Source organism: Pipistrellus hanaki, assembly GCF_964339955.1.
Source record: "Pipistrellus hanaki genome assembly, chromosome: 6".
Classification (NCBI taxonomy): domain Eukaryota; kingdom Metazoa; phylum Chordata; class Mammalia; order Chiroptera; family Vespertilionidae; genus Pipistrellus; species Pipistrellus hanaki.
The window spans coordinates 47,572,066-47,596,372 of NC_140508.1; the positions used below are offsets into that span (position 1 = coordinate 47,572,066).

The following is a 24,307-nucleotide window of genomic DNA, read 5'->3' on the forward strand; positions in this document are numbered from 1 at the left end:
CCTCAGTGTTTGACCCAGGAACAAAGAGGTCACAGTTTTATTCCTTATCAAGGCACATGCCTGAGTTTCAGGCTTGATCCCCAGTAAGGAGGTGAAGATTGATGATGTTACTCTCTCATTGATGTTGCTACCTCTCTATCCCTCTCCTTTCCTCTCTCTCTATAAAAATATTGATAAAAACATATTTTTTATAAAAAAAAAAACACATAATAACCAGGAGGAAGATAGATAAAGATTATGCTTTAGGATTTGTAGATAGCATCACCTGGGAGTAATAACTAAAAGCACTAGAAACAAAACCAAGAGGGGAAAAAAAATATTTTTGAGCATTGGGTCTGATATGTAGAAACCCAGATAAAAATTTGTAGAAATCAACAGAAGTCTGGTACTTTTTAAACTCAGTGATACAGTTTCAAAAAAAGAAACCTATTCCTTTAAAGCCGGGGTGGGGAACATTTTTTCTGCCAAGGTTCACTTGGATATTTATAACATCATTCCCAGGAAATAAAAAATTATCAACTTACAAATTAGCCTGCTATATTTGGTCAAACATTTAACTAATTCACCACTAATGCCTTGGCAGGGCCAGACCAAATGATTTCTTGGGCTTTATATAGCCCGCAGGCCAGGTGTTTCCCACCCCTGCTTTACTAGTAAACAAATGAGTGGATTTGAATTGGACATATATGCATATTGTCACTAGCAGGATGAAGTTCCCAAAAATTATAACACAAAGCAACACTCTTTTTGCAAAATAGGAGGTTAAGATGGGTACCAGGGTAATTCTGGCCTCATAAAATGAGTTTGGGAGTGTTCCCTCATCTTCTGTTTTTTGGAAGAGTTTGAGAAAGATTAGTGTTAATTTTTCTTTAAATGTTTTATTAGAATTCCCTAGTGAAACCATCTGGTCCTGGGCTTTGCTTTGGGAGGTGGATGATTATTGATTCAATCCTCTTACTCATTATTGGCCTGTTCAGATGTTATATTTCTGCATGATTCAGTCTTAGGAGGTTGTATGTTTTTACAAATATATCTATTTCTTCTAGGTTGTCCAGTCTCTAGGTGTCCAGTCTCTAGGTTTAGTTATACACCTAAACCATTATAGTAATTACTAAACCATTATAGTAATTACTAAACCATTTAGTAATTACTAAACCATTATAGTAATCTCTTATAATGGTTTGCATTTCTATGGTGTCAATTATAATTTCTCCTTTTTCATTTCTGCTATTATTTATTGGAATCTGTCTTTTCTTGGTAAGTCTAGCTAAAGGTTTGTCAATTTTGTTTTTATCTTTTCAAAGAATGAACATTTAGTTTTGTCAATCTTTCCTGTTGTTTTTCCATTTTGTATGTTATTATTTTTGCACTAATCTTTATTTTTACCTCATCCTGAAAATGTGGGCTTAATATATTTCTCTTTTCCTAGTTCTTTGAGATGTAACATTAGGTTGTTTATTTGAGATCTTTCTTTTTTATTAATGTTGTCATTTAGCTATAAGCTTTCCTTTTAGAAATGCTTTTGGTGCATCCCTTGAGGTTTAAAATGTTGATGTGTTCCATTTTCATTTGTATCAAGATAGTTAGTGTTATTTCGGCACTGAGTTCTTTCATTTCCCCCAATTTGTGAATTTTCTATTTTCTCCTGCTATTGATTTCCAGTTGTCTGTTTGGCTCAGCAGCAGGGCCGAGCCACTGGCTGTGAGCAGGAATGCAGTCAGCAGAGAACCGAGCACTGGTTGTTGTGCTCATCTATCTGGTCCCAACTTGTCAAGCCTTACAGATTCTTCCAGGAATCCCCAGGAGGCAAAACCCAACGTGGCTTCCCAGGAAGCACCCCACAATGATGGGAAAACTAGAAGTCTACTTTGGGTTTTCCACTGGAGAATCCATGGGCCCAGCGGTCCTCTGGGTGTGGTAATGCGCCAGGCTTAGGAACCAGTAATTCAGTCAGAGTGTACCTGCTCCTCTTCCCTTTCTGGTGCTGTCCTCCAAAGGCTCTGGAATTGTTGGAGGAGGGAGTGTTTCAAGTACACCCTGCATTCTAGGATTTTCATAATAATGTCCTGTCTATGGATTGTTGCTACTTGTTCTTGTGAGAGACTGAACTCAGGGACTAACTGTTTTTTGAGGATTGATTTGTGGTGTCCTGTAGTTGAGGCTTAAGACAAAAATCTGGGTGGCAGGCTTTTTATGCAAAATGGCTTGCTGCCTTGTGGGCTAACATTGCCCAACATGAGAAGGTGCTCAAGTCCAGAGCTGGTGGCAGCTCTTTTGGCTAAACTAGAGCAGTAGCCAGAGCCACGCCACCTGGTTCTGGTGTGACATTTGCCTCAAAAGGCCACCATATTCTCTCATCAACTTTTAGTACAAAACCACTTTCATTCAATTAAGAAAAAACATGAATGCTTTTACTGCAAGTTGCAAATTTCAATCTGGTTATCACAGCCTCATATTCATAGCTGAAAAGTGAGTTACATACACACTTTTAAGTCTTATAAAATAACATTTCATTGAATGTAAGTGATTCCATAAGCACCATTAGCAAAGAGCTTAGGTTAATCTTCATTGAAATATTTGGGCAAAATATTATTTGGTCAATATTAATCTGTGCTCAGGAAGGGATGCATAAATTTTAAATTATTCGATTTTGGAGTGACTTTTACATGAACATGAATGTTTTTTAAAAAAAGAAATAAGAAACAGAAGTGGCAAATTCAGCAATGGGGCCTAGGATTCATCCTTTTCTGCATTGTGTCCCTGTCCTGCACTGACAGTGAGACAGTACTTTCAAAGATGTTTCTTTGACAGAAGTCTGTTTGAATAGGTCGCATCTCTATGCCCATGGTCCCTAGGCTGTGAATAGTTATCATTAGCATATCAAAAACCTTCCAAAGTGTTTGGAAGATTTTGCTTCTTTTATCTGCAGGTTTTCTCTGGAAGAAGCTAGTAAGGAATGTATCCTGGGATATGAGTTTTATTTCAAGGTTATTGAAGTATCACAGAAGCGCAGTCAAGTGGAAATCTGGTGAATAATATCCAGAGGGCACTGCTAGCAAGATACTGCAAGAGTCTCAGAAAACTTGAGAAATGATGATAAACATTTTAAGTTCAGTTTATCATAGGGATAGAGCATCTATTTTGAAAGACAAACTGACACTGGTCCAAGTTTAATGATAAGTTATAGATTTGTAACCTTCCAATTCACAATATACACCTATCATTTTGCAGTAATAAACTAGCACATTCAAGAGACATTTTGAAATAGATAAAATAAAATTTATATTCAAGACCATTTAGGATATTTATGTGTTTTGGTTGAATAGTAAGCATCGGGGTAATTCTCAGGACATTTTCACCTACTGAATTTATCATTCATAATGTACCAATAGGGATGATCACTTACTTTACTGTTAAAAGATAAATGGAGAGATATTAAGAATTTTGAGTTTACTTGAGCAAAAAATCAATATGAATTGGGCAGCATTCAATCTAGCAGATAGAAGGAAGCTCCAGGATGTTGTACAAAATAAAGGCTTTTATAGGCAGAAGGGAACAGGACGAGGAAGATAAACTCAGCAAAAGTAAAAAGCGGGTTGGTTATTGTGAGGTCACTTTCCTTGAGTTGTGGCAAGGGTCGATCAGGCAGACAACCTAACTCATTCTGATCAGGTGATTCCTGATTGACTATTTCCGATTCCATTTCTGGGCGAGCAGAAACTGTAATTAAGATTCAGTTTGGTAATATGGGGTTTAGCACAAGTGACTACTTTGGGCCTGTTGTCTTGTTTTTAACATTACCTAGGTATTATTTTCTGCGGAGCCATATTAGGTGATCATAAAGATTCATTCCAACTCTGAAACTGTTTCTTTCTCCTTGAATACTGCCCATTATTTACTATTGTCTAAATTGAAAACTCCTAACCAGATAAAGCCACCTTAAGGTATACTAACTGAAAAGAACATACTTCACTAAAAAATATAAATGAATAAGTGAATGTGCATGTTTTCATCACCCGGATTAAGAAAGTAAATATTATTTTATCTTGGAATTTCTGATAAGTCAGTCTAAAACTTAGCTATAAATGTGCATACTTACTCTCTGGAAGAACAAGAACACCATCATGGTCACACTAATGTTAGAAAATCAGAGCAGGGACAACCACAGAAAAGGAAACCACAGAAAAGCAGGATGAAATTCTGCATATAAAATCTGTCAATTTTCTGGCAGCTCCAGGAAGTAGGATAGCATGCAGCAGACTCCAGGCACTGCAGATAAGCTAAGAGAAGGAAAGACACATTTCATCTGCTGATGACAACTGGAAAACAGAGTTTGAAGTTTGGGTTACATTAAATCAACCTTCTAAAACACAAGGGTAAATAAACATCCCTGTAAACTTAATTCTGGGAGAATAGGAGGAAACTTACATTTGAAGAATTAATGGACAAAATTTTCCTCAATTTTGTAAAAGGCATTCATTTACAGATTTAAGAACTTCATTAGTGATAAGCAGAAAAAATACAAAGAAAACAACCTGTAGACATGTCATAACCAAATTGTTGACAATCAAGATTAAAAAGAACAACTCCAAAGTAGAGATAAAAAAAAAACTTTAAAAGTAAATGTCAGTAATGATATGAATACCTGATGACTTTTCATCAGACACAATAGAATGCAGAAGATATTATAATAACATTTCAAAAGCTAAGAATATTTTCAACCTAGAATTTATATCCAATAAAATTAAAGCAAAATGAAAATATTATCCAATGACAGAGTGAGAGACAGAGAATGCCTTGTCAGTACTTATGTACTCTAAGAAATTCTAAGCATGTCCTCTAGACTGCAGGAAAATTAGTAATAATATACATATTATGAGCTAACTTTACCTAATTGAAAATTTCACTTAATAGTATTCACATATTAAATCTTTCAAAATGTACAGAATACATTTATCAAGATAGATCATATTTTAGGCATAAAAGAATCCCTACTGAATCCTCTCCAACCACAAATAAATTAAATAATAAATTCAATAAGAGGATAGAAAGGAAAATACTAAATATTTGAAAACTCAACACACACTTCTAAATATCCTGTGGTTAAATAGTGACTAATAAGAAAAGAATAAAAAATAAATAAGAGCCTAAAAGCACTTTGGCCTGGCCATATATGGGTCTATTGCAATGGACCCCTCTTAAAAGCAGCTCACATAGAAGTAAACAAGCTACACCTGAGGAGAATTCACTGCCATCCATTCATTGTCATTCCCATTCATTCTGTATGGGAGTGAGGACAGTAGGAGAATCCTATCCTAAGAACAGAATGTGGAATAGTAAGTCCAGAGGGACAGTGGTTAAAAATGGTAATTCTGATATACTACGTCCTCTTTTCTTTACAGCACATGTGCCTTAGACAATAACCACAACCCCGCTCATTGTCTAATTGGTGTTGGAGCTTACTTTGCTTACTTTTGACCATTGGATGAGCTAAGGCACATATGTCAAACACAAGGCCCGCGGGCCAAATCCAGCCCGCCAGGCCTTGCAATGTGGCCCGCACCGCGCTGTCATCACTGCACTCCGCTGTCAGTTTATGACATTGTCAGTTTATGACTGTTCAGTAAACCATTCGGCCCGCGATTTAGGCTGGATTTTAGATTTTGGCCCCTTCTCTGATTGAGTTCGACACCCCTAAGCTAAGGGGTTAGATTGGTTTGTTTTCTGGCCATTTTAATTTTCTAAATGTTTCCTGGAATAATCTGGGTCACTTTCCTTATTTCTGTTTCACTTTAGCCATAATTGTCATTTCATAGTGGTCATTGAAAGAAGGAAGAAAGAAATTAAATGTGTCCCTACCTCTATAATTTATAAAAAGAAAACTCAAAATTAGTCTAATTATCAAATCTCTAAATAACTTTCTCCAAAATTTATGTTTCAGATTAATTGAATAGATTTACTTGGAACTTAATTTGAACTGAATGGTCAATATCAAGTGCTGAATAAAAAGTTGTTCGGATTTTTAAGCTTTTAATGATTATTGCTATTTATTTTTTCATGGAAGTTCTGTAAACAGAAGCATTGTTTAATACCACCATTTTAAAAAATTGAGAACATGTTATTTTAAAAAAAAAACCCTCATTTCAAGTTGTTTTCATAATTATTGAGATGAACAGTTAATTTGCTTATAGGCATTTTAATTCAGTTTCTCAATTTTATATCTAATCACCATAGGGTGAAAATACTTTGTTTATTAAAGTCCCTCTATTGAATCCTCTGAGAATACTTAGGCCCTTAAATATTGAAATATTTTATTGAGTTTTTAATTTGTTTCTTATATTATTTTAAAACAATTATTCAAATAATGGATAGCACTGATAATCATAAGAAAACAAAAACTCTCACCTGATATTTCAACACCCAGAGAAAACCACTAGTATTTACATTTGACCCATAATAATGTTTCTGTCTCTCCCTCTCTAAAATCAAAAAAATATATATTTTTAAATGAGGTCATTTATAGTTATTTTCTAATTAACTAATAGGAAAAAAAATTGTTTCAGTGTTCTCCTAATAAGCCACCTCACATGTTCATTGATATGTTTTTTGCATCTGTTGAATATTTTTTAACATTAATTTTAGGAGGTTTTTTTTTTGTTTGTTTGTTTTTAAAATATATTTTTATTGATGTCAGAGAAGAAAGGAGAGAGATAGAAACATCAGTAATGAGAGAGAATCATTGATCAGCTGCCTCCTGCATGCCTCCTGTTGGGGATCACAACCTAAGCATGTGCCCTGACCGGAATAGGGAATCGAACTGTGACCTCCTGGTTCATAGGTCCACACTCAACCACTGAGCCATGCCAAACTGGACTGGAAGGTTTTGTCTTGATATTATAATTCATGCCATAATGAACATACTTACATGTACATCTTTCCACACTTTTTTCTTTTTCTTTTCCTGGTGGGTAAAGATGTTTGAAATAGAAATTCTGGGCCAAGTGAAATCTTTGGTGGTGAAAAACAGGATTTTAAAAATATCTGGCAAATATCCAAATTGCTTTTAATAAAGAATAGAGTACACTTATATTACCAAAGCTATTGCTATAAACTTACTTTTTGCTATATTTACCAATATCTCTTTTCTTTTTCTTTTTTTTTGTTGGTTTATAAACTAAGTACAATAGTGATATTTTGTTCATTTGAATTTATATAATAATGAGATTGATAGTGTTTATATTTTTTGATCAATTGTATTTTTTGACTTTTGGATTGTTCTTTATATAGAAGCTGCTTTTTACTCCCTAATGTGTAAACAAACAAACAAAAGAAACAGTGTTAATATAACCTATAACATAAGTGGGTGCCTGTTGACTTGAGATATATGCTGGACTCTGTGATAACAGTTGATTTCCTTACTCAAAGAGGCCAGGACATTTGTGAAAGTTAAGTGACACATAATCCCTCCCTCTTTGTCAACTTTGAAAGTAGAGAGACCTTGAAAGTTGGTTCAGCATGAATCTGCAAGCAGTATGTGTGCAAAAAAAGGATGAGGCCCGGTGTGTTTGGCTCAGTTGGTAGAGCCAGGGCCTGCAGACTGAAGGTTCCCAGGTTTGATTCCAGTCAGATCACATGCCTCAGTTGCAGGCTCCATCTGGCGGGGGCCTGCAGGAGGCAGCCTATCACTGATTCTCTCTCAACATTGATGTTTCTATCTCCCTTTCCCTTTACTTCTTTTCTGAAATCAATAAAAATAGACCTTGAACAAAAGGGGGGGGGAAAGAAAAGAAAAAGAATGAGAAAATACCTGAAATAAAATTGCCTTGAGAGGGAGATTCAGCTGCTAAGTCAGGCTCAGCAGACATAACCAATAGGTTTTTCAGGGGGTGGAGATGTGTGGTTTGTGCTTAATATGCACCTAATATAGATCACTTTTCTAGACATAATAACAATGGTCTAATAGGTTGTGCTTTTGAGAATAAAATTAAGAAAGAAAACAGGATGGCCTAAAATGAACTGGCTCTTTGTGTATGGGTCACCAATGTGACCTGCACAGAAATAGTGTAAGCATGGGATTCTAGCCCCTATACACAAGTGTCATTTGTTGAGTTGGGCAGGACTAGTCATCTATAGTGACACTTTATACCAGTGAGAAGCACATTTTGGCCACATCAGATTATCGCTCTTTCTTCAATTTATGTTTGGAAGTAGTCCTAAAAGCTTTTGATTATGTCTCAAGGAATTGTAGACTTCTTATTTTCTTTCCTGTATTTCTTCTCTCCCCCCCCGCCCACCCCATTTATTAGTAGAGGTAGGAGAAACTTTAGGGAGAAATCATTTGGAGCTTAAGATACTGAATGTAAATAAAAGGAAAGTAATAGCATTTGTATTTTAAATGTCCTTTGGCTTCTTTTTCAGTTTCTAGATCATTGTCATTCCCGCTCACAAAAACCAGCACTGACCCTGGCCATGAGACTATGCCATTCCTTGGTCATCCACCTGTGTATAGTCCTTCTCCACGTAGCTTCTTCTCAAAGATGTCATCTCCTGGTTCACCATTCCTCTCCACTTCTGCCATTATCATTTGTAATCTCAATATCCATCCAATGTCCTAGTTTGCTTGCAACAGTTCCAGAATTAATATATAGTTTAAACTATTATTTTCAATGCTCTTTTAATCTCATAATTATACTAGATGTATCTTTTGATCACATTGTACATGGGTTCATGGGTGATCCTTCCAATAACCAGATGTCTTTATTGACTCACTTCCTGTATTAGGTGCTAGCCAGTGACCTTCAATCTATGCTCCATACATGTGTGTGAGGGGGGGGAGGGGGGTCTTAAGACACTTTCACAGGGTCTGAGAAACTATTTTATAGTATTGCAAAAACATTTTATTTTAACTCTCTTCCCCCATCCCTTCCACTCCCACAATTCTCAGATTTTCCAGGAGCTAAGTATCTTATGTGATCCAGAAGCAGATATGAAAGTCCAGGTGTAGTCTAACAGCCAAATATTTAAGATCATTTGTAAAAAGGTAAAACAGTGACACTCTTTCACAACTGTTTTGCTTTTAGAAAATATAGTCATTTTTAACAGATAATAATGCTATGGCATATCATGCTATCATGGCTTTACTGGTGTCATTTTAAAAATAAACCTATAAATGAGTGTTTAAAAATCCTCAGTTCTGAGGTAGAACATATTAGATATTGGCTTCATGCATATAAGAAAGCTTTGTGAGCACTCAAGAATTTTTAAGAGTACAAAGTGTTCCCAAAAGAGTTTTAAAATTGCTGCCCTAGATTTATTAGCAATAAATTCAATGCCTCAATAATCTCAAATCCATGGATCATATTCTTTGAGCATTGTTTCCTTCACATATTCTTGCCAGGGAGGATGTCCACTCCAACAGTCTTTGGTGCCATTAGAATCTAAATCCTTTATAACAGTGTCTCCTGGGTTTCTCATGAGCCTCTTTTTTCTTTGTACTGAGTACCTGCAAACAACTGTTCTCACACTCTTTTCTTCTGTCATCTCACAATCAAACAACAACCATCTGGTCAATCCAGCTTCCCATTTCTTTCACACCCATATGGACACAGCTGAACAAGCAGCGATGACCCAGGGGGTGGGGAAGATGGGAAATAAGAGGGGCAACAGAATGCCTTTCAGCAAATTTAGGTCAATAAATGTGGAAATTTTAATAAGGAAAATTTCTTTAAAAAACATAACTTGCCAAAAATAGGCTTCAAATTAAATAGGCAAGCTAAATAAAATAAGCCTATCACCATCAAATTGTACACTGAGTCAAAATATTCACACACACACAAAAACAAAACAAACAAAAAAACAACAACAACAATCAGCTGGTTTTAAAAGTGACTAGTAAGAAACATTCTAGTATTAGATCACTCCAATCTTACAAAAACACTTCTACAGAATAGAAAAATAGGACATCATCAACTTATTTTATGTGAAAGATATATTAGACCAGTACAGTATGAGAAAATGACAAATGTTGATGTAAACATCTTCAGTTGATTATTAACAAACTCAGTCCAGCTACATAAAAAAAAAAAATAATGAATCACTCTCAGGCTGATTTTATCATAGCCAACCAAGTTTGATTTAATTTCAAAATAAAATATATTTTTTCATATAATACAGATAATATTTTCATACTAACAGATATAGGCAAATAAATATACAACTATCACAATAAATGCATCAGAAGCAACTGAATAAATCCTTTGATGATTATACATTGATGATAAAAAGTCATTTATCAAAGCAGGACTAGAAAGGAGTATCACATCCAGATAAGGTGAGTCTATGAAATTCACATCGCATCCATTGCTCAGTGGTGAAATCTGGAAGCACTGCATTCATGTAGGAACCATACAAGAACACTCACTATTACCAAATCCTACCAATATTTTACAGGAGGTCCTAACAAATGCAGTAAGAACATTAAAAAGTTATTAGTAAAAGGAAGTAAATACCATAATTCTTATAAATTACAGTTGCAAAACCATTTATTTCAAAAGAATTTATAAATCAATTATTAAATTAATAAGAATTAATAAGGTCCCTGATACAATACAAATACACACAAATCAAATGTATTTTCTATATACAATTGAACATATAATTAACAAATGTCATCTACTATAGTAACAATATAAAGTGCTCAGAGACATCTATCAAAGGATTAATAAGTTTCATATAAGAGAGACATATCATGCTCATGAACAGAGATTAATTAATATAAAGAGGTCAATTTTCTCAAAATTGATTTAATGCATTTACAATGAACATGTATTGTACTTTGTAAGCTTTGAGAAACTGTGCAAACTAAGTCAAAAATGCACATGGAAGAATGAAGGCTTAAGAAAATCTAAGAAAAAATGAAAAGAAAATAAAAAGACTTGCCTTGCCAGATTTCAAGGCTAACAAAATGACTATAGTAATTAAGACAGTGTGGTATTGTCAGTGGCATTATCAAATTTCCCAGTGGAATAAAGTAGAGAGCTCAGAAATAGATTCATACAAAATAAAAAGCCTGATATGTTGTAGTTATAGCATTGAAAGGTAATTGGGGGGGAAAGGGTTTCAATCTTTTTAGTCAAAGAAGAAAAAAAAATCAGAATCAACACAACAATGAATAGAAAGCAAATTAAATCCTAAAATATTAAAAGACAAAAATCTATGGCAGATAGACTCTAAAATGATTTCCATTTGTTACACCTGGTATGTGTGATCTCATGTAATCCCTTGGGTATGAGGACCTGTGGCTTGCTTCCAACCAAAGCTTATTGGGTGTCACTTCCAATTGAGCAGCATTGTTAGTAGTTTCTCTACTGATTCACTCCCATCTTGGCTTTCATGAAGTAAATTGTCATATGGAGAAGCCCATGTGGTCATGACTGAGCGTGGTCTTCAGCCAAAGGCTAGAAAAGAACTAAAGCGTTTAGTCCAAGAACCCACAAGGAACTGAATCTTGCCAATAACCATGGGGCTGGGAAGCAGATGCTTCTCCAGGTGAGTGTCGGATGCCAGCCAGCAACCTGATGGCAGCCTTGTGAAAGACTCTGAACACATGGGTTCCTACCCACAGGAATCTGAGATCATCAGTATGTGTTGTTTTTAAGCCATCAAGTTTGTGGTAATTTTGTTATATAGCAATTGACATCCAATAAAAGTATTAAGAGGTTTAGAGGAAAATAAAGATGGATATTTTTAGTGCCAAGACTCTGGAAAAGATTCTTTAATGAGACCAAAAAAAAACTATAAATAATAAAAGAAAACACTGACATATTTGCTTACATTCAAATTAAGGACACCTGTGTAGCAAAATAGATTACACAAATTGTAGTACAAAGATCATGAAAATAGAAGCCAAAAAGTTATTCACAGCACATATAACCAAAAAAAATGTCTATTATTATTAATATATGATAAACTTCAATGAATTCATTAGAAAAAATGAACTTGAAAAATGGATAAAAGACACGGACATGAACATGGACTTCATTTCACAAAATACAGATGGAAAACAATAAGGACTATACATGTGTATGTGCTCATGCTCAATGCATAGAAGCTATATGTCATTAATAATCAGAACAGTGCAAATTAAAACAAAAATGTGACACCCAGACAGGAAAGTATTAAAAACTCTAAAACTGTCAAGTACAAGAGAACATCAGGAACAGAAACTTTCCTATGATGGTTGGAGTATCAATTTGTATAGACAATCTGAGAAATAACACCTTGGCATCATCTAGAATAGCCAAGGGTGTGCTTTCAGCCGCGGATACATATACTTGGGAGAAGGCTGGGGTGGGAGTAGGTGGGAAGGTTCTGTGTACAAACAAAACACAGAACCTTCTTATATATAGAACATACTTGAGAATTTTTTTATACAATGTTGGAATTCGCGAAAATTAGAAATATTCCCCAAGTCTATCAACATGATAAAAGATAAAGTATGGAATATTCAGAAAGTGGCATATGCATATAATGGAACACTACCATGTTGAAAATAAGTGGATATCTACAAAATAAACATGCATCAGACAAAATTTTGGGCAAAGCAAAGCAAGTTGCACAATAATATATGCAGTATGTTACTGTTTACAAAGTTATAAAACATGAAAAAATCTACAATATGTTGATAAGAAGAGATGTGTGTGGTAGAGCTATAAAGATATTCCAGAGAATGGTTAACAGAAAATGCAAGATAAACATTCACTCTGGGTTACTTGGTGGGAAATAGGAGAATGTGCTAATGAGAGGTCAGAATTAATTGTGCATTTCTCAGAGTATCTTTCAGATTTTTTATGCGTGGCACCGGATTATAGAATGTGTGAGTATATGAATTCTGATACTAAGTCCCACCTCTGGCCACAGAAACTGATCAGTATCACTGAGAAGGGCTTCTTTCTTCCCAGATAGGGTTAACATATTAGTGGAACCTATTTTGCATATCCATAATGCCTATGGTTTGGTAAAGAGGTGCAGCAGAGCCGGCATACTCTAGGATCAACACAATAGTGTTTTCTAATTCACCTGAAGTGAACCATAGTAGGGTGTGGACAGCAATATCCAAGAAAAAACAATCATAGCAAAGGAATCCCTGTCTACCAAGAGTATGAGCCCCACTCTCACAGGTCTGTGGCACTTGGTCCAATGCAGAGGGTACTTTTCATTGGGAGGCTGAGCTTCTGGCTGGAGGCTCTGGGATTTGCTCCTGGATTCTCTTCTACAGACATGGAAGACAGAAAGCATCCAAACGTACAAAGCACCAAGCAGAGGATAAGGTTCTTTTAGTCCAACCCAATTTATATGTGTGAATGACATTTATATGTTTGGCCAAACGAGTTAACAGGAAAACATTATTGTATACAGATTATTTTTTAATTGGGACAATTCTTTGTTATGTATGGCATTAAAGTGAATAAGATGAAATACATTGAGTTATTCTTCCTGTCATTACCAGCAAACATCAGCATGAACTCTGCAGACCTTGTGCTCTTCAGGACATTGGTATTCAGTGAGGGATCAAGTTTCTTTGTAGTAAATGTGCTGGGGAAGTTGAGTGAAAGGCAATAGGAAGAGGGCAAGTGTCAGTGCTTCTGTTCTATTTGCATGTCTCTGTGGTAATCAATAGCAGGTGCCATGACAACTACAGAATCAAAGCCTAAATAAGAAAAGATTAGGTGGTGAACTCTATCCAAATTTACCAAAAACTCCCTCTTTAAACTACTCTTTTCTCGTCACCGCAGTTTCAGAAATAAATAAACCGTGTCAACTACAGCACAGAGAAGACTTTCTGACACCTTTCATCCAGTGGTCATCTCTACCTGCCTGCCTCTCTTCTTGATAAATTTTGCAGTCTCTAGAGACTGCCAATTCCTTAGACTAGGATCATAGTCAACCAATTTTTGTGTTCTTCCCTCGTATTAATCAATACCTAGATGTAGCCAAAAAAAAGTATGGTAAACAATGAATAAATTGTAAATTCACTCAACATTATTTCACAAAGCATATTCCCCATGGAGATAACATGGGTTTCAAATTTATCTGTAAAATAAGTACCGCATAGAGTTCTTGTGAGGATTGTAATGAGATTTATGAAAACTTATGGTTCAATCTGTAGCACATATTGAGACTAATTCATGATAGATGCTACATCTCTTTTTTTAAAAAAAAGTCTTCCCTGAGCCAACCTCATGCATCACTGACTTAGAATATCTCAAGCAACCTGCAAGAACCTCTTTTTAGAAAGATCATTCCGAAAGACCTTACTAGTGGCAGCAGGGACAGATTGAGAGTACAAGTACATAGTGCAGGGATGTTCTTGCCATTTAGTAAGTTGGGAAGATGTATGCAGAAGACAGTGGAAGTCAGAGACAGAACTTGGAATTAAATTAAAAGAGTAGAGGCAAGGATTGCCCATCCTCGAATGGCGCAAGTTTAGTGGCTGAAAGTGTAGGACGATATGTCAATATGCAACTGTATTTCCCATTGTCTGCCTTCTCAGCTTCATAAGGAATTCTAAGAGTTACCCAAGACCTAAAGAAGAGGGCTATTATAAACTCTCCCAACCACAGCCAACTTGCTTTTAGCTTTTTATTTACTTAGTAAGAGTCTTGTTATACATATAGTTTCAAAAAAATGGTTTATGATCAAATATAGCAATTTTTAAGTCATTGTTAATACTCATAGAAAATTGAATGTGATATACTTTATATATCAGGACTGTCTAGGATCTATGATGATGCACCCCAAACTCTACTGATAAATGACATAAATTACAAGTGGCCAGAAGAAGCAATTAAAGCATACTTGTGTGTGTGGAGGAGACCTTGTTTGAATATTTTCACTGAGGGTTATGTGGCCAGTCCTCTTCCATGCTGGGAATTTGACCTAACCATCCCATTCTTGGCAGGCACTTACTACTTCTTCCTGTCTAAAATGTCAATCAAATGTCTAATATATGGGATCTAGGCCTAATATGTATGCATTTTTGTGTCATCGGCTTAAAACTTGTGCTTCTCCAGGTTTGTATAAATTAAGCCACATGGATTTACCTTTTTTTTTTTTTTTTTAACAGATTCCCCATTTCTTATCCTTCCTGGAATTTTTATTACAGTAAATTCAACTCTGGGTAGAGCACATTCCATCCAAAATGAGTAATTAACATTATTTCACTTTGGAAAAACAGATTATTGTCACTATATTTACTTATGTTACTTGTGTCAGCAAAACACATTCTTTCAAAGTTTCAAGACTTAAATGCTCTTATTTTAATAAGAGCTTTTATCTCAACTGGGCAGAAGTTTGGGGAAGTTAATGAAGGAATTGAATTTACAGAGAGAACATTTAGTTTCCTTTGAAAGAGTCACATAGTGATCATTGCTGCTTTATTTTTAAGATGATTAAGAGTAAGTGTAGAGACTGGTTGGATTTTTTCCTAGGTAGCACCCTAAGAGTGTAGGACCTAGGTGTTTGGAGAGTCAGTCACCTTAGGTATTGAGATGACAAGGCAGGGGTCCCCAAGCATGAATATATGAACATGCATGCATGTTCAATGCCTCTCCACATAAAATATTTCTACAGGAGAAGCTGCAAGTAGGTGTTCCCCTTCAGCAAACTTTCCCTTGGGGCAGGAGTGGGTGAGTACAGGGACAGGAAAATTCACCTTGACATTGCTGGAAAGAAGGTGATGCATTGTGAAGCTCATTTTATTAACCATGTCACTTTCATCAGCTATCAATAACATGTTCCCATATTCATTCATTCACAAAACTACTTTTTCATTTTCCCCTTCTTTCCTCCACATAATGAACCTGGCTCTCTTCTGCCCACAGGCACATTTCTATAAAATTTTAAAGAAAGGCAGTGGTGTAGCTTCCATTTTCTTATTTGTTACCTACACACGTCTAATTCTTACCTTGATCAGACCTAATATTACTGCCAACCCAAAGCCTTTATAATGGATCTCATTTGAGATCCCATATCCTGGGAAATGAAAGCAAACAGTGACACTCTGACCAACTATGAAAATAGTGTTAACATCTGTGTAGCAATTTTACATGCCTGTTGATAACCCTCAAATAGGAAGGTTATCGTCTTCCTCGGCAATAACAGTGTAGATTCAGGCCTTCGGTTGCCCTCTCAACCTACGTTAATAGCACTTTCATTCATTTTGACATTGTAGAGAAAAAGTCATGGGAGCTCCGGGAGGAAAGTCGATATAAGAGGAGTAGGAGTGGCCTGCATTCATTCACACTATATCGGGGGAAATGACAGCCACGTGAGGTTTTGCTGGAATGGAACATATCCACAGCTTTATCACTCTACAGGCACATTCTGACACAAGAACAAACTACTGAGAAAGAACCACTTTTATCTAGGTCAGAACAACAGACTCCCAAGTGCTAGAGAGCTTGGGGGAAACGACAGTTTGCAACATCAGGAGGAAGACTGCAATCTGTACAGAGATTTCATCAAGTCTCCACACTGCCTAATAGTTTTCACCCAGTACATTGTAATTACTCCACTGGCTTGTACTGGCACAGCATTTGGATTTCAGTGCCTACCAAAAGAAAATGAGCCGCATTCGATGACGACTACATTTATAATAAGATGCAGATGGTGAAGGAAACAGATGCTTCTGACATCATCCCCCATTTGTCCACACTGGCAGTCTGTAAACTCATTCAAAGGATGCGAGACAAGTCAGGCAGTTTTCCAACTCTGCTTCCAGTCTAAAAAAAAAAACAAAATGCAGCCTGTGGTGGCTCAGCTTCTTTTGAGTCATACGGCGATAATTCCACAAAAAGAAGTTTCATTATAAATCTGGGTTAGGTTTTAATGCAAAATTAATCATCAGGGGGAAAACATCCAGAAAATACAAGGAGTTTAACCATCAGTAAATGCGACTGATTTTGCACGACAGTGACAAAAAAAAAAAAAAAAAAAAAAAAAAAAGAGAGAGAGAGAGAGAGAGAGAGAGAGACAGACAGGATGGGAGTGGTGTGATGCTAGCAGCTGTGGTTTCAAGGAGGCAATACAAAGAAAGGAGTTTCTCACAGACAAGCAGGTCGAAAATACTCCACCAGCCCTTGGCACCCAGATTATACAAAGGCTGATTCCACTACTTCAAAGTAGAAAGCATTAAGAAGGCTCTTTAGGTCAGTTTCTGATCTGCAAAAACAAAACAACAATAACAAAAAAAACCACACCACATTCATTCTGTATATCCATCTGTATTTTATAGAAGGAACCCTATAGTTCAGATAGAAGTTTCCACCATGTCCCCAGTGATATCACTAAACATTATACACAGTAAAAGATTTATTTTCTTGTGCAGGATAAACATGTTAGAAGACCTTTTATAAAAAGCTAAGGAACTTCTGTAATCCATCTTGAAAGCAAGAGAAGCCTGGATAAAACAACAACGGAAGGCCTTGAGCAGCCTTTGAGGTTCCAGGACACATCAGCACAGTTGCAGATGAAGAGAGTTAAGACAAAAACTTTAAAAGTCTTCCTATTTTTCCTGACCACAACAGAACTTCATCTACACCTCTGTAGTGGAAGCATTTTAGCAGAAAACAATTCAGAAACAAAGGCAAGAAAGTAGTAACATAAAAATTAAATCGTGCTCTGCCAAATATGGTGTCTATTTTTAAAATAATCTCTCTGTGCAATTAACCGAACACACACATTCTCTCTCTCTCTCTCTCTCTCTCTCTCTCTCTCTCTCTCTCTCACACACACACACACACACACACACACACACCAAGTACAAGAATAAGCAAACTCTTCTAATCCATGTCCACAAACTGGGTTGGAACATATTAGTGCAAATTCCTGCTGACCCGCAGCACTCAGTCCATAAACTTTGGATATCCTAGACGGTCCATCAGTGTCCAGCAGATGTTTTCAATCTGTTTAATTTTATCTCGAGGCAAATTTTGTTTCCAAACATTAGTATTACTTGGTGATATTTCCCCTTCGTAGGGAAGATTGAAAAGGTTCGTGGAAGTGGCAAACAATATTTGGTTTAAACTAGCAGGAGACAAAGGGATGCCAAGGAAAGCGAAAATCCTTTCGGTGGTTTTCTGGGGGAAATGCACAATGTCTTCAAACTTGACCAGCTGGTAGCTGGTAGGTAGCAAATCCGCATTTATTCTCAGGGCTGCTGCTGTGTGTGCCAGCCACAAATGAGACAACAGGGAGACCGCACTAGCCTTGGGTTTTGATAATTCTTTCCTTAATGATTCATACTCCGGAGCATAGCCCGAATGTAAGCTACATCTGTCTTTACCTCCCTCTACTTTAAACAGTTTGGCTAAGCGCTCTGGTATATTCTTCAGAGAGTACAGACTTGGTTTGCTACTGTACAGCATTGAATAAACCCAGGCCCGAGGGTCCCTTACTACATACAATGCCCTCAGCGAAGATCCCAAAACCTCCTGGAAAAAATGAAGCTTTGAGGTCCAGCTCCCACTGCTTAGACTGAGCACAGGCCGTGCGCTCGGGAAGTAAACCAGGTGTCTCCTCAAAGCCCTGATGTATTCAGCGTCTCTATCAAAGGCGCCTCTCATTCTACTTCTTTGTTCCGACAAAGACTCTCTTCTCTTCGATTTTCTTTTCTTGTCCTTATTCACTGGAAAATATTGGGCCAGTTTACCTCTGCTGGATTCATGCAGATGGATGTTCTGCAAATGCAGTTTTGTATCTTGGACTAAAGACTGCAGCCAGCCTCGGAGCAGGCGGAAATGCACGCTGTGGATATCTGATGCCTTCCATTCGCAGGCGTCTACAAAGGAGTCAATTTCAAATTCGGTTTCAGGGATATCAATGTATGCTGTGGGAACCCTGATGTAGAGGAAATCACTGCTGTTGAAAAATAGTTGTTTGAGAATTTCAGCTCCTGAACCAGGAAGTGAGGTAATGACAACATCAGGACGATCCACGTGGTGCCCTTGGGAAGACACAGACTCGGCGCCGGCCTCCTTCTCCGTCCTTGCCCATTTTGCACAGATGGGCTGAGTGCACGTGCTCCACACATCCAGGAGCTCGATAAACCACAAGACAACAACAAGGATTAGGATCCACCGCATCAGCTTTCTAAAAGACAGGTAAAACCGCCACTGAAAAGTTAAAATCAACAAGCTGATGCACAAAATCAACCCGATTGCTATATTAAATTTAAATCCAAAGGGGAACATAACTTTATCCTGTCTTACGGGCCTTACGATCGCTTGAGAGCCCAAACCGAATTGGGTGATTTGGCCCTGATCAGCCACATTGGCAAAGCCACCAAATCCCAGGTAGTTGAATCTCGTGTTCAGGTTGTAGTAGTCAGTTACAATGGAGACAACATGTTCGGTATTGTTGACGTTGAGAGAAATCTGAAGTCCGGAGTTGGAGTTATCAGTAAACCTGCAGCTGGAAACGTTGACATACGGCCCATAAAAGACATATGCGATTCTTGTGATTGTGGATTCCATCTGAAATGTGACGTTAACAAACTGGGTCCACCGCTTCTTAAATTCGGCAGCTTGCTCCGCTTCCTGTATACTCGCCACGGGGCTACTGCCGTGGTGATCAAACCAAAACATTTTGTAGTGTGCATCCCACACGTCCATCATGGCGCCGTTATACTTGTTCATAAACCTGTAGGGGATGTACTTAAAATCAATATCCAGGTTATGAAAGAAGGCACTGACAGATTTTATCGGAGAATCGTCTTGCTTCTCAATGTGATCGACAACTAGCAAGGTTTGAGAGTTTAGGAGAAGCAAAGCGCGGTACACGCTTTTCAGTTTCATTGCTGAGGAGTAAGCAGACACTGCTTCCCCACTCACAAAAATCATCTCCCCATGCTGAGAGGCAGTGATGATTTCCCCTGCTGCGTCACCAACCTCCTCGTTGGTCCACTTGAGCCACTGTGCACATTCTCCCAGCTGCCCTTCCCAGGGCTTGTTACACTGGCTCGTGGGTGACGGTGCAAACACCAACACGTTGTTGAGGTGGCTCAACTTGGGCCCATAGAGAGCTTCGGAAACAAATACTTGCCCATTGGGAGCAAAAGTAAACGAGTTCTGGTCTGGATGCTCATGTCCTGGGTTGAAGCTTCGCCACCCATCAATCCAGGAGTATGGCTGAAAGTGAACTATGTCATACACAGCTCGACCTCCAAGTTTCCCAGACTTAAAAGACACAAAGGTATTGGTCTGGGTATTTGGCAACCCAGCCCCATACGTGACAACGCCCCAGTTAGGGAAGGTGTGCATTTTTGCCGTACCATATTCAGCGGGAGGCTGTGGGGTGAGCTGGGGATCATACCAGATGTATTCAGTGTGAAGAGTGCTCCACCTCTGGGCAGTGGAGGGGACCATCGGTCCATCTTTAGGTCGGTGCCTTCTAATCTGCTGAGCTAACCAGTTCCCAGCTCCATTCTTTAAGATGAACTTATCCAAGAAAACCAGCTGGCTCTCTGGACCATAAAACCAATTATAATTGGAATCTGCTATGCCCACAGTTCTTTGGAAGCCCGGTAAAAGGGTGGCATAATAGAACCAAAAGTGCATTTTTAACCAGTTATTATCCAAGTTGTTGATATTAAAATGGCGCTGGGCCAGAAAGACATACTGTGTGACTGATTTAGCCGTGTAGCTTCCATAAGCCACACCTTCATCCAAAGAACCATCAACAATATGATTCAATAGAAACATGGTCTTTTCCATCACATCTACAACAACTTGCTTCCATAAATTTACTTTAGAATCTTTTTCTGCCCCCGTCACCAAAGCCCCGGTGAGCAGTGCTATCATATTAGTAGCTTGGTGGTTATGAAGAAGTTGTTTGCCCCATGATCGGACCTTGGAATACTCGTACATTTCCTCGGTAACCACCCATATTTTTTCCAGGTATTTCTGTCTTCGGTGAGCATCTAGGAAGTTATATAAAAAGTCAAAGGCCGTGGCAAAGCCTGTTAAGGAATGGCCAACTGGGACCTCATCCCCTGGTGCATTCTCAACTAGCCAGTCTTTGTAGCCAATCATCCTGTCCATATATTCCAAGACAAATTCAAAGGCAACTTTGTCTTCTGGGCATAGCAAACAATACAAAGCTAAAGGAGGCAGATTGTTACCATAAATTTCATTCCACTTGGCAGCGAAGTCAGCATGCTTGGGTGGAGGTAGGTAGTATGTTGGGTTGGACAGCATAACTGTCACTGCATTTCTGATAGCTCTAAAAAGGTGCAAATGGCTTGTGCGAGACTTTTGTCTCATTGCTTGAATCTCTCCCGCATCGAAATATAAACCTGGATGAAGCATACTTTTTTTCTGCTTTTGGTTGGATCTGAAATCTTGCACTTTCTGTGTCTTAAACTGATCTATATCATCTGCAAAAACTGCCCAGTCAGAGTAATTGCTTACAGATTCCTCAAAAGTAGAGAAAGCAAACATCACTAATGCTAAAAATAAGAAATGTCCTGTAAACATTAACGCCATGATCCATCAGGGAGTTCCCTTCCTTAGGCAATCATGTCAAACAGAGTGCTCAATGTGGTTCCCATCTGCTCAGTATAAAACACCCATTTAAGGCCTTGATAAAGCAAAGACTATAAATCGCTTATGCTGTGAAATCCAGCTGATAGTTGGCTCCTTCAAAGCAAATACGGTTGCCAAAAAGAGAAAACTTACACTGTATATCTGTGTCTCTAACGCAGTTTTGCTTCCAACAAAACTTCAAGGAATGTTAAATCCTCTAGTTTTTCCATATCACAGAGCAAACAGTGATATAGAGAGTCAAACATACTATGACTTTAGGATTTATCTCCTTTGCATAAATTTAACATGAAGTATCAAAACACACATTGTATCAAAAGAAAAACAAAAAGGTAGGCAAAAAAAACACTCTAAATTCCAAATTAAGCCATTCCTAGCACAGGAAACCATCGCAGGAAATAAAATCCCCAGACGTGAGTGATGGCCTTGTGTGTGTGTCTACCCAAAGAAAGTGACGAAGTACTGAAATCCTTGGGGGTAGACTTGGTTGTTTTTCTTCTCAGCTTTTTACATTTCTGACTTTGAGAATTTTTATTTTTCGTTTTTGGGAGAAAAACATCCTCAACAAGTGTCCAAAGTCCTACCTGGTTTTAAAAAATCTCAAAATTCCTGTCCTCATTTCAAATCTGTCTTTTTCAGGCCCTCTTGCTTATCAGCCTATTATGCCCCAGAGGAAGCATTTCCATGTCTTCTTTTATCAGCTTCATCTGTACAGCTAGAAGAATCTAATCTCTTCTGCCACCTAGGTACTTCTCTTCCAATCATGAAGCAACCACCAGCTGGGAAAGAACACTCCCCTTTCACCAACAATGATGGCTCTTTTCTGTTCCTTTTTCATGACATTCCTTTCTGGGAGGAGAGAGAAAAAAAAAAGCACAAAGAAATTCTCTGAGGCTACAAGCATGCTGGGAGTGGATATAAATTGATATCACAATTCATGTACTGGACAGAAATTTCGGAATCACAATAAAATCTGTTATTAAATACAATCTAAGTTAATTCAAGAGATCTTTCTTTTAAATTATTATTATACTTTTAAATGCACGCATTAGGATAACAAAGACTAGTGGCAGATGACAAGCAGCTACAAGATATAACTTTGCCCGACGGTATTTATTTTAACTGTAGCTGGCTTTAGCTATTTAAAATGTTTTAAGGGGGTGAGGGGTAAAGAGGGGTGGAGGGGTTCTAGTGTATGGTGACTAAGGGAAGGAGATTTGACTCTGGCTGTTAGGCACACCAGCCAATATACAGATGATGTATCATAGAATTGTACACTAGAAACCTATATAGCTTTATTAAGCAATGTCACCCCAATAGATTAATTTTAAAATGTAAAATAAATATAATGTTTTTATTCAAATGCAGTTTACCCAGTGAGTCCTGCTATGGTGGTGGTTGTTTCAGGCACGAACGACTCGGTGACAAAAAGCAAAAGTTGCAAGGACCGTTATTAGATTCCGTTTGAGGGTTTAGCTTTCATGGGATCAGAAGGTGCCCCAGTAAGGGACCACTTTCTTCAAAGGAGAAAGCATGACAATGTGTGGGAGCCAAGAAGGGCAGGCAGTTCTGCTCCCACCTCTCACCTGTAGCCTCGGTTTCCATCCTCGCAAGGAGCCAGCAGAGGGAGCTCAGAGCCAGACTTCAGGAGTCCCTGCGAGTCTTGGGATGGGAAGAACCTACCCAAGTTTCAGTCCTGGACAAGTCTCCTCTCCGCGGGAAACGTTAACCCGAGGAGTTTTCCTGCCCGGCCCCGCCTGTTGCATTTTTTTTTTTTTAATGCGCTTCCTAGGAACATGCCGCCCCCATCCTGCGCTTCCCGCTCTCCGATCTCTGGCGGTGATGAGGGGGCAGAAGACCCCTCAATGGTCAAGTCCACTCACCTTCGCAGATCCGGACGGGGTCCTCCGGTAACGCTGGGCCCCAACGCGGCGGAGGGGGGGAGTTGGAGTGAACTGCTGTGCGCAGGAGGCCGGGCCGTGCGGCTCCGCGCGGGGTCCCTGAGCCCCGGACCCCGGGCCCCGCGCTCTCCGAGCTCCAACAGGCTGCAGCCCCGCGCTGGTCCCCGGCCCGGCGCGGACAAGCTTGCCCTCGGGGGACGCCGGACGCCCCGGGCCGCCCGGGACCGCGGGAGGCAGGTCCGCGCGCGCGGAGGGCGCTGGCGGGGGCGCCGTGTCCAGCGGAGCGCCAGCTCCCCAAGCCGCGATGCCCGCCGCCGCCGCCGCCGCCGCTCCTCCGTGCCAGCTCCGGCCGCGCGGCCCGGGGAGGGCGAGAGACAGCTACGGGGCTGGGGGCGGGGCGGGACCAGACAGAGGCGGGGCCTGGGCGGGGCCTGGGGGCAAGTCTGGGATGGGCGGAGCCTCGGGATGGACGGGGACTCTTGGCGGGGCGGGGCCAGAGGGACTGGGTGATGGGAATGCGGGGCTGGGGGCGAGTCGGGGTAGGCGGGGCCTATCGCGGGGCGGGGCCAGAGGGACTGGGTGTTGGGGATGCGGGGCTGGGGGCGGGACAGGAACAGGCGACGGCGGGGCCGGGGCGGGGCCGAGCGCTCTCCGGTCCAATCGGGAGGGGCTCGGGGCCCCGTGCGTTCGCGGCCGCCCGGGCTGCGGGGAGCTCCGGGACCATGGGATCTCCAAGCCAGGACTTGGAGGTGTGTGAGCATCTGAAGTTTTTCGCCCGCCCGCCCAGTCTCTTTGGTTATGGGGCGA

The 24,307-nt window shown here is 39.2% G+C and overlaps 1 protein-coding gene across 2 annotated transcripts; it reads right to left on the bottom strand.

Moving 5' to 3' along the window:
- Positions 1-9,980: 9,980 nt before the first annotated feature.
- On the bottom strand, positions 9,981-23,887 carry DSEL (dermatan sulfate epimerase like). 2 transcript variants are annotated; one of them, XM_084888193.1, is made up of 2 exons: positions 23,483-23,887; positions 9,981-22,444 (listed from the first exon to the last, which is right to left on the bottom strand). In XM_084888193.1, the coding sequence occupies exon 2, from the start codon at positions 21,540-21,542 to the stop codon at positions 17,904-17,906; it is 3,639 nt and encodes a 1,212-aa protein (XP_084744319.1). In that variant the 5' UTR covers positions 21,543-22,444; positions 23,483-23,887; the 3' UTR covers positions 9,981-17,903. The 2 variants fall into 2 exon arrangements, with proteins under 2 accessions (XP_084744319.1, XP_084744318.1); XM_084888192.1 differs by having other exon boundaries at positions 9,981-22,448.
- Between the last annotated feature and the right edge of the window lie 420 nt (positions 23,888-24,307).